The sequence below is a fragment of the Serinus canaria genome, chromosome 13, assembly GCF_022539315.1.
Source record: "Serinus canaria isolate serCan28SL12 chromosome 13, serCan2020, whole genome shotgun sequence".
NCBI classification, from domain to species: Eukaryota; Metazoa; Chordata; class Aves; order Passeriformes; family Fringillidae; genus Serinus; species Serinus canaria.
Window position 1 is genome coordinate 14,413,435 of NC_066327.1, and position 14,464 is coordinate 14,427,898.

Consider the following 14,464-nt stretch of genomic DNA (forward strand, 5'->3'; position numbering starts at 1 on the left):
CAGAGAAAATCTGAATTTTGTACCAATGGAATTCAAACTCCTTGACTGTCCCTGCCAGTTAGGAAAAATGTAAAAGTCTGCTCTCAAACATTCAGACAGTTTAAGCCCAATTATTTTTGTCTATATTAGAAAACGATTAATGCAACTTAGAAATTTCATTTCATCAGGAAAAAGGAGACTCCAAAAGAAGAGATTTTCCCATGGTGGAAAACCTTGTGCATTTCAAGAACTCTCAGCCTTGGCATAAATGAAGTGTTTCACTTAGAACAAGGAAGGAAATAGATTCCTCTGCTGCAAAACTGCCAGAAACCAAAGGAGCTTACAGCAATGCAGCTCAAAGAGAGGCTTTCAAATCAAACCCCTCACCACAGACTTGTTTCTCTCCTCATGGAGTCATCCCACCTTGTGTAAATCCATTTATTTCCCTGAGCCCAGAGCTGGGACAGCTGATAGGACTGACTAGACACACACCACCACACCATGTGATCAGCACTCCTATTTCCAACAAAAAACCAACCAGCCATAAAATCCCCAACTGTTCCCATTATATCACCTAGCTGGAAGCATCTTTTTGAGTCCAAATGTTCATCAATCACACCACCATCATGAGTCCACATGAAAACGATTTCAAGCCTCAGCCTACAGTTACACCCTGACCATAAACACTCCAAAAGCATTTTTTTCCCACTTACTCATGCACAGCTGCAGAGAAATAGAAAATCAGCTCAAAGCAGTGTCCAAGAGGGAGTTCTGCACCAGACAGAGCACAGAGGTCAGGAGTGTTCACCCAGATGCTGTACAGAGCACTGAGACAGACAGTTCATTTCATTCCTAACCTCCCTGCTCCTCCAGAGCAGCCTTCTCTCTTTTCTTTCTGTTCAAGTTTATTTCTCCTGCAAGATCTAAGCTGGCCTCAGTTTTGGCAGTTCTCACTTCATCCCTGAACTTCCTGACCTGTAAGATATGGCCTGCTTGGCTTATCAGTATTTATTTCCCACCCACCCCCATTCTTTGCAGGCATATTTTTAAGTTTCTCCTAAAGCTAGCTGTCCCTAGTTTTCAGAAAATGGTATCCTGCCAGCATTTCTGAGTTGCCAAAACCCAAAAATGGAGTAAAAAAATGAACACACTCTCCACTTCCTTTAAGTTTTCCAGTCCAGATTTTACCAACCAGTTTGCTGTGCCTCATCCACCCTGCAGCACTGGACACTTTATAAAGTGTTGGCACCTCATGGAGGTAACTCACCTTTCAAGCCCTGTTCCTGTGAACTCTGCAAGCCTCTCTCTGCTCCCCTTCCTCTCCTTTCCCTCTTTAAGGCACCATTTTTTCAGTAGGAAGAGCATCAGAGCTGTTTTCATGCCCCTCTTTGCTGGGTGCAGGACTCCCTGAGCCTCCACGTCTTGCAGCACCTTCTCCAGCACTGAACAGTCACTTTTGGGTCACTCCAGTGGGAACACTGCAGCCTCATTTTTCCTGAAAGATCACAAACCTTCCTGGTCTGCCAGGCTCCCTTCCAGTGCCACATCCACGTTTCCATCCTGTAATCCTGGCAGGCAGTTGTTTGTCGAACCTGCTGCCGCCCTCTTGATTCCCAAGGAGCCTCCAGGTGCACTCACCCATATTGCTGGAAATCCACAGTCCTTTCTACAGCTCTGGCATTACCAATTAGCTGTGAATAATTCAGGTTATAAATTGAAAAGGCCATGGCCAAAAGGCTCCTTGGCATCAGCAGGGAAAGCAAACCTCAGGGGGTTGTTAACTTTTCGATGCCACTTCCTGCATTTATGATGTGACAGTGTGAGATAGGAATGGACCCATGACCCTTCCTGCCCTCTGCCCCCAGGTGATCCCACAGGTGAGTTCCTCTCCCTCCCTTCTGATTAACAGACAAGAAAACAAGTTTGATGTACAGAAGCAGAGGATGGTGTAACTGATGTTCCCATCCTGTCAGGGGGAAGAAATAGATTTGGGGTTTGTTTGGGGCTCAGTAGCAGCAGGCACAGCCTCCAGGAGCAAATGTGCTTTTGAGTTCAGCATTGGCCAAGATCTGGTGACAAAAACAGGGGAAAGCAAGAGGTACCACCAGGATACAGAGCACTGAAATGGAAATGGGGGAGAACACAGGCATAGGGAGTTTCATTCATCAGGGGAAACAGAGGGCTGTTACCCGAATCTCTTAACATGTACTTACGGAGTTTCAGTGCAAGAATCACATAACCAGGTGTAAAAATCTTCAAATGTAATTTATTAAGACATTCAGCTATGTCTGTCAGTCTACATCCAAATTTACTACTAAAAATAAAACAGTATCACATTTCACATTAGGAATACCGACTTTGAAAAACACTTGAGTCAAGCCTATCGTATAAATAAGTGACTAATTTCTCTTCATATCAAAATTCACATAAAAAAATTGCCTGCCCCCTACTCCCGCCTATTTCCCCACCCCAGCCCCTTATTCTACTTGAAGCCATGATGAATGTAAAAATTTAAGTATGGACATGTCCTTGTCAAAGAAAAAAAGGTGCAAACCTATTAACAGCTTTTAGAAGTGGCATTTGCGGAGTCTGATCATACACAATAATGTACTCATTCCCAAAGTGCAAATATCGCCAGAGTTTAATACTGTTTTAATTCAGCTGCAAGAGTTAACATTACACAGCACAGTCCTGCAAGGCCTCTATCCGTGCCCTAAAACTCATCCCACTTTCCTCCTGCAGAGGCAAAGTGTTCATGAGAGCTTTAGTTTACTTCATGCAGCCCACACTGTGCCCATTATGAGCAAAAGTTTCATATACATCAAAATATTGACGACTCTGTCATAAAAGTCAAGAGTCACTATAGATTACATAAATTCAAATGCAACTGCCCCAAGAACACCCAAAGCATACACACGACGTATTAAGAGTGCTTCCACCTCCTGGTACAATCACTGCTGTTACATCTTTGATTTTTGCTTACGTGCCATAAAAAAATGTCAGCAACCAGAGCTGCCCATCTGCCAGAGACAGGCAACTCATGGCCCCTAAAGCCCCTCAGGAGCTGGGACATGGCTCTGTGCAACTCCTCTCCCTGACCACAACCAAGGCAGCCTCCTGTCCCTCCGGCCACAACGTCTCACAGACCCCTCACTCCTCTCACCCCTCACCTACACCTTGAAAACACTCTAGCACTGCTACTTATTCCCAGACATCCTTCCTATGCCCGCAGTTCAGAGAGCTTCTGGAGTCATTTCTACTACATCTCACTGGAGTTACCACTACCAAGCAGCCCATAAAAATCAGCATGGGAGATTACATTTTGACCAGCATTAATAGCTACACTTCTTTCACAGCTGTGGAAGGACTGGTTTTCTTCTGAGTCAAACGTGGATCTCTGAATTGTGTTTGATCCCATGTCATCCTCTGTAGCCTCAGAGCTGGACACAAACCCCCAGATCTCGAGCAGAGCACCCCTCTGGGGCTGCAATGAGTTCTGCAGCACAGGCTGCTCCCTGGCTGGCCTCACAGGGGCTGCTGTCACTGTCCATGCTGTGACAACCCCCCGGGTGGGCAGAGGCCTCGGGGCTCTCGTGTCCATCGTGGCCCCTGCTCGGGCTGTCCTTCACACTTGGCCTCTGGTCACATTCAGCACCAGGCTCAGCTGCCTCTCCAGGCCTGGTGTTCTGCTCTGCACTAGGATTTGGCTGCTGCACTGGCTCTGGTCCCAATCCTGGGAGCTGTGAAGGGCTCTTCAGTTGGCAGTGGCACAGAGGGCAGGTTTCTTGCACATACAGCCATTTCTTAAGACAACCCGCATGAAAAAAATGGCTACATGGAGTGATTACAGCAGTTTTCATATCCTGAAAGACACAAAAAAAAAAAAAGGAAAAAAATATATTATTACTTGTAATCCCATTCCTCTCATCTCACCTCATGCATCTAATGGGTTCACCAGGCACAGAAGAGACAGAAGCAGTCCACAGACACGACAGGGAACGTTCCTTCCTTCACATCCACAATGTTTCATATGAGGAGCAGCTGAGGGAGCTGGGGGGGCTCAGCCTGAAAAAAGGAGGCTCAGGGGGGACCTTCTGGCTCTGCACAACTCCCTGACAGGAGGGGACAGCCAGGTGGGCTGAGTCTCTTCTCTCAGTGATCAAGCAACAGGACAAGAGGAAATGGCCTCAAGCTGCAGCAGGGGGGAGGTTTGTTCTGGGCATCAGTAAGATTTCTTCACTGAAAAGGTTCTCAGGCATTGGAGAGAAGGTGGTGGAGTCACTGTCCCTGGAGGTGTCCAAGGAAGGCCTGGACATGGCATTCAGTGCCATGGGGATCAGCCACAGGCTGGACTCGATCTTGGAGTCTTTTCCAACCTTAATGATTCTCTGATACACACACAGCTCAAATACAGGCCAGGTCTTGCTTTCTCTATTACAGGCATTAAAAATGAAGCAAAAAAACCTTTGTTTGCAAGATATTATTAAACATGACTTTTTCAGGATGAGAATCACAGGACTGGTTGGCTCAAGAAACAATCATGCAACTCAAAACAGCACAATGACAGATACAACATGTAAAAACACTAGAAATGAAGTGACACCATGAACTCTGCCAGCTGAGACCTACATAATACTAGTCTGGTGTTTTGAAAGCTGTCATTCAATCTGGCAGTTTTACTTTTCAAAGAATTTCTATCAAGTTTGGAGTCAATCCAATCCCACTCTTAACTGCACACTACTAATGTTAGGGTGATTCTTTCACTGTCACACACAACTACAATTTCTATTCAAGAGTAGGAGACTTTGGAGCTGGAAGTGTGATAAAGATATTACTTTCAGCATTAATGTCTAAGGTCCTTACATCTACTGGCTCATGTTAGCAAGACCCTTAACCTTTTGATAATTAGGTTTCTGCTACAAAACTGACACTGCACATGAAGCAGCAATGTCTGTAGAGACTGAGCTGCTTCTACAGAACAGTAACAAATCAGCTACCAAGAACATGTTGTCTTTCACTAACCAAATCCTCCAGTAATGAAGAAAGGAAACATTTTCTGCTACTACTGAGACCAGCTCAACCCAAACATGAGAGGTGTCAAAGCAGCTTAAGGACAGAGTCTGCTGTGTAACTGGAGAAAAAAAAAAAAGGCACTTTAAGCACATCCAAGCTCTTCATTCCTAAGAATTATCTTGGTGACAGCACTCCAAATCAATCTGCACAAAGCAGAAAACTGGGTGATTCCAGTAACTTACTGAGTTCAGTATTATTCATTACACATAATTCAAGGCACTTATTTTATTAGTTGAAGACTGAACTTAGTCTGGGGGTATTTCCACTTGAGCCAATCCTTTGACACTCCCATTCCTACCTGGTAGCAGATGGCACAGATGTCATTGTGCTGCTCCAGCTGCTCCTTTGTGGCCACGGGCAGAGATTTTATCTTATTCACAGCGTCTCTGCGAAGGAGGAAACTCTTCCAGCCCAGCTGGGCCCGCAGCCACACGTTGTAGTAGGAGTGGATGAAGATGATGACAGAGCCCATGACAGTCCACTCTCCAAAGATGGTTTCTGAGACTCCATAGGCCACCACACACAGAGCCACCAGGAACTCCAGCAGCCGGTAGGTGCCGTTCACGTAGTAGATCACATCATCCATGTTCTCCACTGGCTCCTTCCTGAACTCCTCCACCATGAACAGAACATAAATGAAGAGGGTCCCAAGCACCTGTAACACAGTGTAAGACCATGAGCTCAGCTTTCTGAACTGGAGCTTGAGTCAGTGCTGGCTACCGAGCTCTGTCCACACAACGCTCCTAAGCTGGACAGAGGGCAAGCCCCAGAGTAGTGGAATTGTTGCTGAACTTCAAGTGAAATAAGAGTTGCTCTTTCTTGCAAAGCATTTAAGCTTGTTCCCAAGTCCTTCCCCTTCTTCACCCTCCTGAGTCCAGAACACAGCTGAGTTGATTAAACAAGAGCGCTGAGCATTTTAAGGGGCAATTTAAAAAATTGATAAAAAAAGGCCCAAGTAATAACAAATACTTATAGTAGAAAACATTTCCTCTGTTTACACTACCGTGTTTCAAACACCAAATTGATGTCAAAGAGTTATAGCTAAGAAATGACACATAAATGAGTACTCCGGGAAAAAACCTTTGTACTATGATAGTTACACACCCTCAAAAGCCTTTTAGCTTTACAATTTGAAGTAGACTTCCATTCACCTCTGTTCTCAGCCCACCCAGGAGCTCCTCAGATACAGGACACAGAAAGAGATTTTTTTATCACCCCTTGTAATTCTGCCCTTCTCTCATCCCTGTTCTTTTCTCATCATGTATTTTCCCCCTTAGAATAACAGGATCACAGTTAATGCAGGGCTTCACAGGGCTGATTTCTTACCTGAAGAGAGGTTAGAATACTGCTGGAGATAATGATCAACAGCCAGAAATCCATGTGGAAAAACTGACAAATCATGTAGGCCATGTACGCAGGGAACACGAGCAAAAACAGACAGAGGCTGACTGCTCGGAAGTGCTTCCACAGACTCCTGCAAAACAACACAATAGGTTTTTATTTTTCAAGTCAGATTTGAGTGTCAGAATAAGAATAGAATGACTGCTGGATGTAGGCACGTTAGATAATTGCTCAAGGCTTTAGCTGGTTGAAAGGAGTTGCTATTTTACTTGAGCACAGTCTCATTCCCAGCTTGCACACATGCCTACAACTGTGGAAAGTTCCCTCTCATCTGACCTTTGCTGTTTTCAATAGAATGACAAAAATTATGGGCAAAATAAGTACTTGAGATACTGAATGTTACAGATGGAAGTGCATTAAAATAAATTATTAAATGTGTAACTGTTTGGACACTTCTCTAAACAAACAAGAGGTCTCCAAATTAAATAATTCTTGCTACTTTTCTTCATGTTTTTGCCAATACGTGTGGGGCAAAGCTGCTTCCTTTCATCACCAGATTTAACCCTGCTGCCTTTAGAAGTATATTCCCCAATTCAGAGATCGCTAAAGAAGAAATGTAGCAGGACTTGAACATTTATCTCTGCCAGTCCTTACTCTGCTCCTATCACCTACTTCTTCCTAATCTCCTCCCCAGCCTAAACACACCATCAATCTTTTTACAGCCACCCGTTTGTGAAGGCTTTCAGAATATCTCCAGTAGTTTACTATACTACCTCTACTTGTTCCTCAGGTTGTATTTTAACCTCACTTAGCTCTGGAGATGAGGTACAGAAAAAGCCAAACCATTTGGGGGCACAGGACAGCAGCACAAACTGATTAATTCAACACAGTCTGAAGGAACATCAGAGTGACTTTGAGGTCTGCAGTTTTGTGTCTGTGGGTGAGGGAGGAAGAGAGAGCTGAAGTGGAATTTATCCTGTTTCTTCCTGATTTAGAACTCCCTGGGAGATTTGGCAGAAGAGTTAAAACTCGATATCCCTACAGTCTGCTTGTTTGAGCTGGGCAGATGCTCCTATCCTGGCTCTACTCCCTTTCCCTCTGTTTCTACCCTGGAAGTTAACTTGCTGCACACAAAACATCTCTAAACTAAACAAACTCTACACGTAAACAAACCCCTGCTCATTTCTTCACAGGTTACACAAAAGGAAAAGACAAATGCAATTGACAAAAAACAGAACAGATTAATATGAGAACACCAATACAGCTCTTCAAAACACAAATGAAACTGAACAATCCCACACTATCCAAACATGTGGGACACTATGGCAAACCTTACACATCTTATTTTGTGCCAGTAAACCATATCATTTTGGGATCAAAAAAAAAAAAAAAAGGTTTTACAATATCTAACACAAGGTCACTCCTAAAACTTCCCACCCTCAATAGCTGTGTGAGATCACTGCTTTAGAGGGAAATTCACCCAACTGCAGAGGAGGTTAAGAAAAACCATTCTGCAAACCCACACAGTGGAGTGTGGGTGGGGAGAGCACAGTCCTGGATTTGCTTAACTGGAACCACAAAACTAGAGAACTTGGACTAGAAAAGAAATCTGCACACAGAAAAAAAAACAAGGCAACTTTACAAGTACTAAAAGCCATCAATTACTAGTTTATCACCTCCTAAAAGAACATTGAGTAACTCTCAGTTTAGGAAACCAGTCTCTTACTTGTCCCTTGAGGCTCCCAATGCCAAGACAATGGGATCAGCAATTTCCAGCATGGACTGAAGGATGGATGCCACCACAATGAAAAGAATAATACTGAGCAGGAACGCCCGATGCACAACTTGGAGCTCAATCAAACCTGTCTGCACAGCCAGGATCAGGAGTGTGACTCCTTCAGTCATCCCCCTGCAGATCAACACAGTCAAGAAACAAACAATCACATCTCTGTGTCAATGCTGGTTCAAAAGTGCATCTAGAAACACCAGGAAATAAACTGCCTGCTTCTGTCACAACCTTTCATATGTCACTGGTTTTAGGTTTCACTGGTGTCCCTTGGAAGGCTTTAACCAGGGAGGGAAGTTTTCAGAAATGCTGAAGTGCTGGGCTTATGAACCAGCAGATTTTGCTCCTGACAAGCAGCACTTGGGCTACATCCAGCTCAGACACCACCCAGCACAAAGCATTTTAAGGACCCAGTTTAGGCAAATTACCAATTTTGCCATCTTTCAGTTTATTCCCCCTGTACTTAAACCAAATACAGCTATCCACTCCTTTCTGTCTTGGAACCTCAGAGTGATTTTGATCCCTCTGAGGATCACCACAACTATTTGATGCAAAAAGATGTTTTTATAAAGATTACTCTTATGCAGCCCCAATTTATACCTCTTTTGCTTCTACATCTTGGAAACCAAAACGTAAAACATTCTTTTGCAAATGGTCCCAAGTCTCTACAAAGAGTTATGGGCTGGAGTAACAGGAAAGGCAGTGTCAGGATCCCAATTTCATATCAGACAAGTTGAGACAAGCCTGAGAAAAAGCATTTTGGCTATTTCCCATAACAATTTACAAGCAATCCATACAATGCTGTGTTTTAAATCTCACAGATTAGTAATGTTTCATACGTGATTAGAGGGGACATGAGGAAATGAAAATACAAAGTGTTTATATTATGTAAGCATGTGAAAATTTTTCAGTGACTCATGAAAATAGAAGTGATTGTAAATCCCAAGTAACAGCCCTGAATTTGTGCAGAAATGAACCATCTCCCAAGAATTCTGTGATAAATATTTTCATTTCAAATCTTTTTAATGCACACACAAACTGGCATACAAAAAACCTGTGAAAAGGTCAAGAGTCAAAAAACTGCAATGCCACCCCTGTATTTTTATATAAATCCCCTTTCTATCTGTTTCTTTTCAGACCCTAGGCACAAGGAGGCACTTACCTGTTCATAGCAGGATCGTTCATGAACGCTCGGTAACCCTGCAGGTAAAACTTGCAGAGAGTCAAAACTCCCAGAGCAACAAAGGAGACTGTGAAGACCAATCCCAGCAGTGAGTATGGAGTGCTACAGCATTCGGCAATACTGCCAGGAGAGAGGGGCAAAGAAACAAAAAGAAAAGGTTAAAACTACTGTGATGAGCTCTCCCCCTGTCCTGTTAACTGTGCAAGTTGGTTTTAAAGCAAAATTGGACTGGTTTAATGAAAATGTTAGAAGTTCTACACTGCCATTAAGCCTTCCAATAAAAGAAAAAGGTGAGTGGGTTTTATTACTTCTTTCCAAGATACAAGTTGATTGCAGCTCCCCCTTGGAGGCAGGGCTGTGCTGTGACATCCCTGCAGTCCCCGCAGCACAGGGCCACGTGGTGGCACTGTCCTGCTGCCGCTGGGGTTCGGAGCCACAGGCCAGCCCAGAGCTGTTTTGCCACAAACAGGAGAAGTATAACAATTTGATGTAGGAATAAACTCAACTTCAAGGAAAAGGACTGCTTCTCCTCTATTGTAACAAAAGTAAAATTGCAGAAGAAATGAACTGGAAGAAAAATTTCAGACCCCAGTGATTTAGTTAATAAGCAGGAATACAGTCAGTTCTTCTGCATAATGCAGGGTGACACCATAAGCGATTTTAATACTATATGCAGCATAAATCCTTGGCATTTCTCCTTAATGATAATTAATTTTGACAGCTTACAGGATGGCACCATAGACAGATACAGCAAGGCAAGAAAAAGCCCAGCAACTGGAAAGTCTGACTGGAAAAGTTAGAATCAAACAGCAGAACTAACGATGTATGATCCCTAAAGACTATGTCCTGTGCTAGCTGGCTGTGTTTAGACAACTATTACCCCTCTTTTCCCCATCCCACTATGGCACTGTACCTAACTGGACTAACCCAACTTCTGCAGCACCCCCAGCTCCTCTCTGCCCTGCATTCCTGCTCCCTCTGTATGGACAAAAGCTGCAAAAGGCACGTAGGTTCCAGCCAGGAGAATGCTCAAATGCAGCCTCTCAGTAACAGCACCAACACAGATCTCTATCCTTTATATTACAACCTTTAAACTTTATGGCCTATAAAACCTTTTTATGTTTTTAGAAAGCTTTTACAAATCCAGTATCTTTCTGACCTTTACACCTCTGCCACATTAACCACTGGGCTCAAAAGTTGCTTTGGGAGTTGGGTGCTTTGGCTGCTTGGATGAACTCAAGAATGTGCCCCACACCAGAATAATGAAAGCAAGACATCCAAAGCTCAGAAAGCAACACGATCATGAATGAGATATCAAATGGACTGAACTTCAGCTGAAATAGCTCAGACTTGAAACCAATTTATATACTGAAAACAACTTCTGGACCAAAGCTCTAATTATGGCTACTCCTTACTCAAATGAATACTTTGCTTTCTTTAGGAGCTCTCCCACAGTTCTATTAATGTCTGCCCTGAATGGGATCCATGCCTTTGCAGGACAAGCTTAACAGGGTTTATATGCATGGTCACTGCAATAAGGACAAATACTTGCTGGGTATCAAAGTGCAATAAAGCCAATATCCACATCTCATCTCTGAAAGAGCACAGATACTCATTTCACAAGACAGTTCAAACAGAAAACCAACTATCTGCAGGCTCCTGAATTACCTGGTCAAGAAGAGGAACAGGAGCCTCTCTCTGGAGGCAGGCTGGTCCCGTGTACTGAAATAAGAATAGATCTGAAGAGCAAATAAGACGAGCCAGAACACCATGAAAAGCACTGGGACCACCAGCTGGTTCCACAGAGACATTCCCAGTGCCAGGAGCCCATATACCTCCACCACCTGGGAAGACACAAAAAGACAGTTTGTTATTGAGTCACAGCACTTGGGACTTGATAACAAAAGGGAAGTCAACAATACAGTCACAAGGAAGGCAAGGATCATCCCCATGACATCAACCGTGCCACAGGAAGAGAGGAGGTACATCAAAGTACAATTTGTGACAAAGGAGAGCTCAGGTTCAGCAGTGACATTTCCAGTCTGTCTGGCAGAGGCAGAAGTACCTGCCTCCAGCAGCAAACCCTCAGACCAGCTCAATGTCCCTTCCTACAAACACCTGGCTTGAAGCTGCTCCCTGCAGCCCGCTCACAGCTGGAGGGATGAGGACATGTGGCTCTGGGTCATGTCAGCCCCTCAGATCCTCTTGCCCAGTTTAAGTCACAGCAATGCTGTTTTCTTGGTTGCTACTGCCGAGTCACTGCACATTAGACACTGAAATGAGTCATACCATTAAAAACGTAGTAAATCTACTTTGCTGACCTGTTTTTAAGGAAAAACCTAACCCCCCCACACACACATTTTATGCTTAAGTATCTCAAAAGGATCACATACCTAATCCACCAAGTATTTTGAAATTCATGCTTAAGACTTATATTGGAAGATGTGAAGCTCAAAGTACTTCCTTTGCATTGCAAAGACTAAGTTGCAATCATTTCCAAGATGCTGGAACTTCATATAGCTGGACTTAGGTCAAAAGGAAACTGCTCATAACTATTAATTCTTCATCACCTGCTTCCCACAATGCCATAGAATCCATCATGGCAAGGAAATTTTCAGAAATGCTAAAAAAAGCTGACAAGAATGAGGGATATGACACTCACGGGACCTGCTGCAGCACTGGAGCTGATGGACAAGCAATATGCTGCTGGCAAGGACACAGTGCCAAGCTCCTGCTTCGCTCACAGACTTGTCAAGGAAGTGCACCTGCCCTCAGGAGACTCCCCTGGCCTGGAAGCAAGGCAAGCAATCCTGTGCAGTTCCTGGCACAGTGCTCCATCACACTGGAAAAGGGTCATGCTACGCTCATAATGCAGATTCATAACCGTGAGACATTTCTGGCATCTTCAGCTGCAAACAGTCAGCCAAGGTTCTGGGCCTGCTTTTAAATTATAGCCCTGGGCACAGCCTAACATACACACAAACACAAAAAGCTGCCCTGGTCCACTTGTTAGGGCTCTCAGGAAATGCTCCTGGTGTTTAACAACACAGTACTCACTAAGTTTTGACACCGATATCAAACCCGCAGTCAAATTCAGCCTAAAATAGCTGGATTTGTGTGTAAACTCATAAATACCAGGACAGCACTGAAAACCAACAACTGCTCAGAGCTACAGCAATGGAAATACAAGCTCAAAAATATTCCAGTTGGAATGGCAATATCCTCCTCTGGAATAAACATCTAGGCTTGATTTGTAGCAGAGTTACTACCAGTGGCATGAACACACCATGAGCTGATGCTTTTTCTGCTGTTTCAGCAACACAAGCAAAGAGCAGCAAGTTCTTAACAAACAAAAATCCCAAGTTTTGCCAGTACAATGTGAAAACCACTCACAACTATTCACTGCTCTATTTATTTAGAAAAGCAACATCCAACATTCTTATAAAGCCAGTTGCCACATTACAAATTTTCTGCCATTTTTTCTGTATTCCCAAGGGAAAAACACTTTATGCCCTCTGCATAAAAAGCCAGGAGAAAGGGTATGATCAGTGTCCAATGCCAGGGATACAAGGAATACTTCCTCAGGATTATTGCAACACAGCCTGGCAGGGAAACACTTGAAATACTGGGACAGGGCAGGGGAGAGACAAGCAATTCTAGAGATTAGGAGACTTGGGGAACATCAGTATTTAGAACTCAATTCTGACAAACAAACAAAAAATCAGTAAGAAACAACTATTTTTCCTCTTCAACCTGGAATGTATTTGCAATTAAAACATTTTTAAGATTTTTAAGTGTTTTAAACATGGCTAATAAAAAATAGATACAGGTCTCAAATCCACATCTAATCTGAATTTGACTTCAGGGAGCCAAACTGTGCATCTATTCATGTACATGGAGAATGGAAGTGCTGGTTCCAACCTTTTGAAAGGCTTTGACCTGTGCAGACATGCAACTGCTTTACCCCACACGTTGCCACTCATGCCCAGTAAGTAAGCATGGTATTTCTATTCTCACTGGAAAACAGGATATTGAAGCTTTGCCAGTCAGCGCCCAAATTAATTTTTAAATCAGCAAATCTACAAGCCAGGAGAGGCTTTGATTGGATATCAGGAAAAATTTCTTCACTGAGAGGGTGGTCAGGAATTGGAAGGGGCTGTCCAGGGCAGTGATGGAGTCACCTTCTCTGGATGGATTTAAAAGATATATAAATGTGGCACTAAGGGACATGTCTGAGTGGTTGGACTTGATGAGCTCAGAGTTCTTTTCCAACCTAAACAAATCTGTGATTCCATGAACGAGGTCAGACCAATGCTAGGTGCTGTACAAACACAGAAGGATAATCCTGCTCTTAAGACCAACTACATACAAAATAAATAACCAGACACCAATGATCAACATGACAGGCTGAGACCTTGGCACAGCACACATCTCCTGTTGCCAAGTTTTTGTTAGTATATGACAGATATGACAGAAAACAAGGTCTTTAAAAAAGGATTCAAAAGAGCTTAACAAGTTAGTTTTCAGACTGCTTATGGACTGAAGAGCAGAAGGCAAAAAAACCCAGTGCCTTGGTTTGAAAAAAAATCCAGGCAGTGATAAAAGCTGAAAGAGTGGCTCAGTCAAAAGCCAAGCAAGCATCCATCTTTTTTTATATTGAAATATACAGAAGAATATATATATATATATATATATATAGGTAATATAAAAATACAGCACTGAGAAAGTGTCCTTTGGACTAAACATTTATCAGATGTCAAAACATTAAGAAAATGGACGCGTCATTTCAGTCTTCTTGTTCGATGTCTCGGTAATGGTGCTGCTCCTCCAAAGTAAATAGCACTAACTTTTCAAATCAGTGATTATTAGACTCAAAATCAGCTTCAACATCTCTCATAATTTACCACTTCTATAATTGCAAACACTTTTCATACAGAAAGTGTTTCTTGAAATGAACAGCAATTACAATGAATGCCCAGGGATCACCCTCCTCACTTAATAAGGCTGTAAATAAATTCCAGTGTGACACAATCGTGTCTTTTAGCCTGGATTTGGGAAGGAATAAGCAAAGTCCAAGCAAAATGGCCATGCTCAACTGGCCA

General features: G+C 43.2%; 1 protein-coding gene across 8 annotated transcripts in view; it reads right to left on the reverse strand.

Moving 5' to 3' along the window:
* Positions 1 to 2,225: 2,225 nt before the first annotated feature.
* RNF145 (ring finger protein 145) overlaps positions 2,226 to 14,464 on the reverse strand; it is a 44,590-nt gene continuing 32,351 nt past the window's right edge. For all 8 annotated transcript variants that reach the window (XM_030229271.2, XM_030229273.2, XM_030229270.2 and 5 more), the window contains 6 exons: positions 11,031 to 11,206; positions 9,342 to 9,482; positions 8,120 to 8,302; positions 6,379 to 6,526; positions 5,351 to 5,707; positions 2,226 to 3,842 (listed from right to left, as the gene is read on the reverse strand). In XM_030229271.2, the coding sequence (XP_030085131.1) occupies positions 3,414 to 3,842; positions 5,351 to 5,707; positions 6,379 to 6,526; positions 8,120 to 8,302; positions 9,342 to 9,482; positions 11,031 to 11,206 (1,434 nt within the window). In that variant the 3' untranslated portion in view covers positions 2,226 to 3,413. The remainder of the gene's footprint in view (positions 3,843 to 5,350; positions 5,708 to 6,378; positions 6,527 to 8,119; positions 8,303 to 9,341; positions 9,483 to 11,030; positions 11,207 to 14,464) is intronic.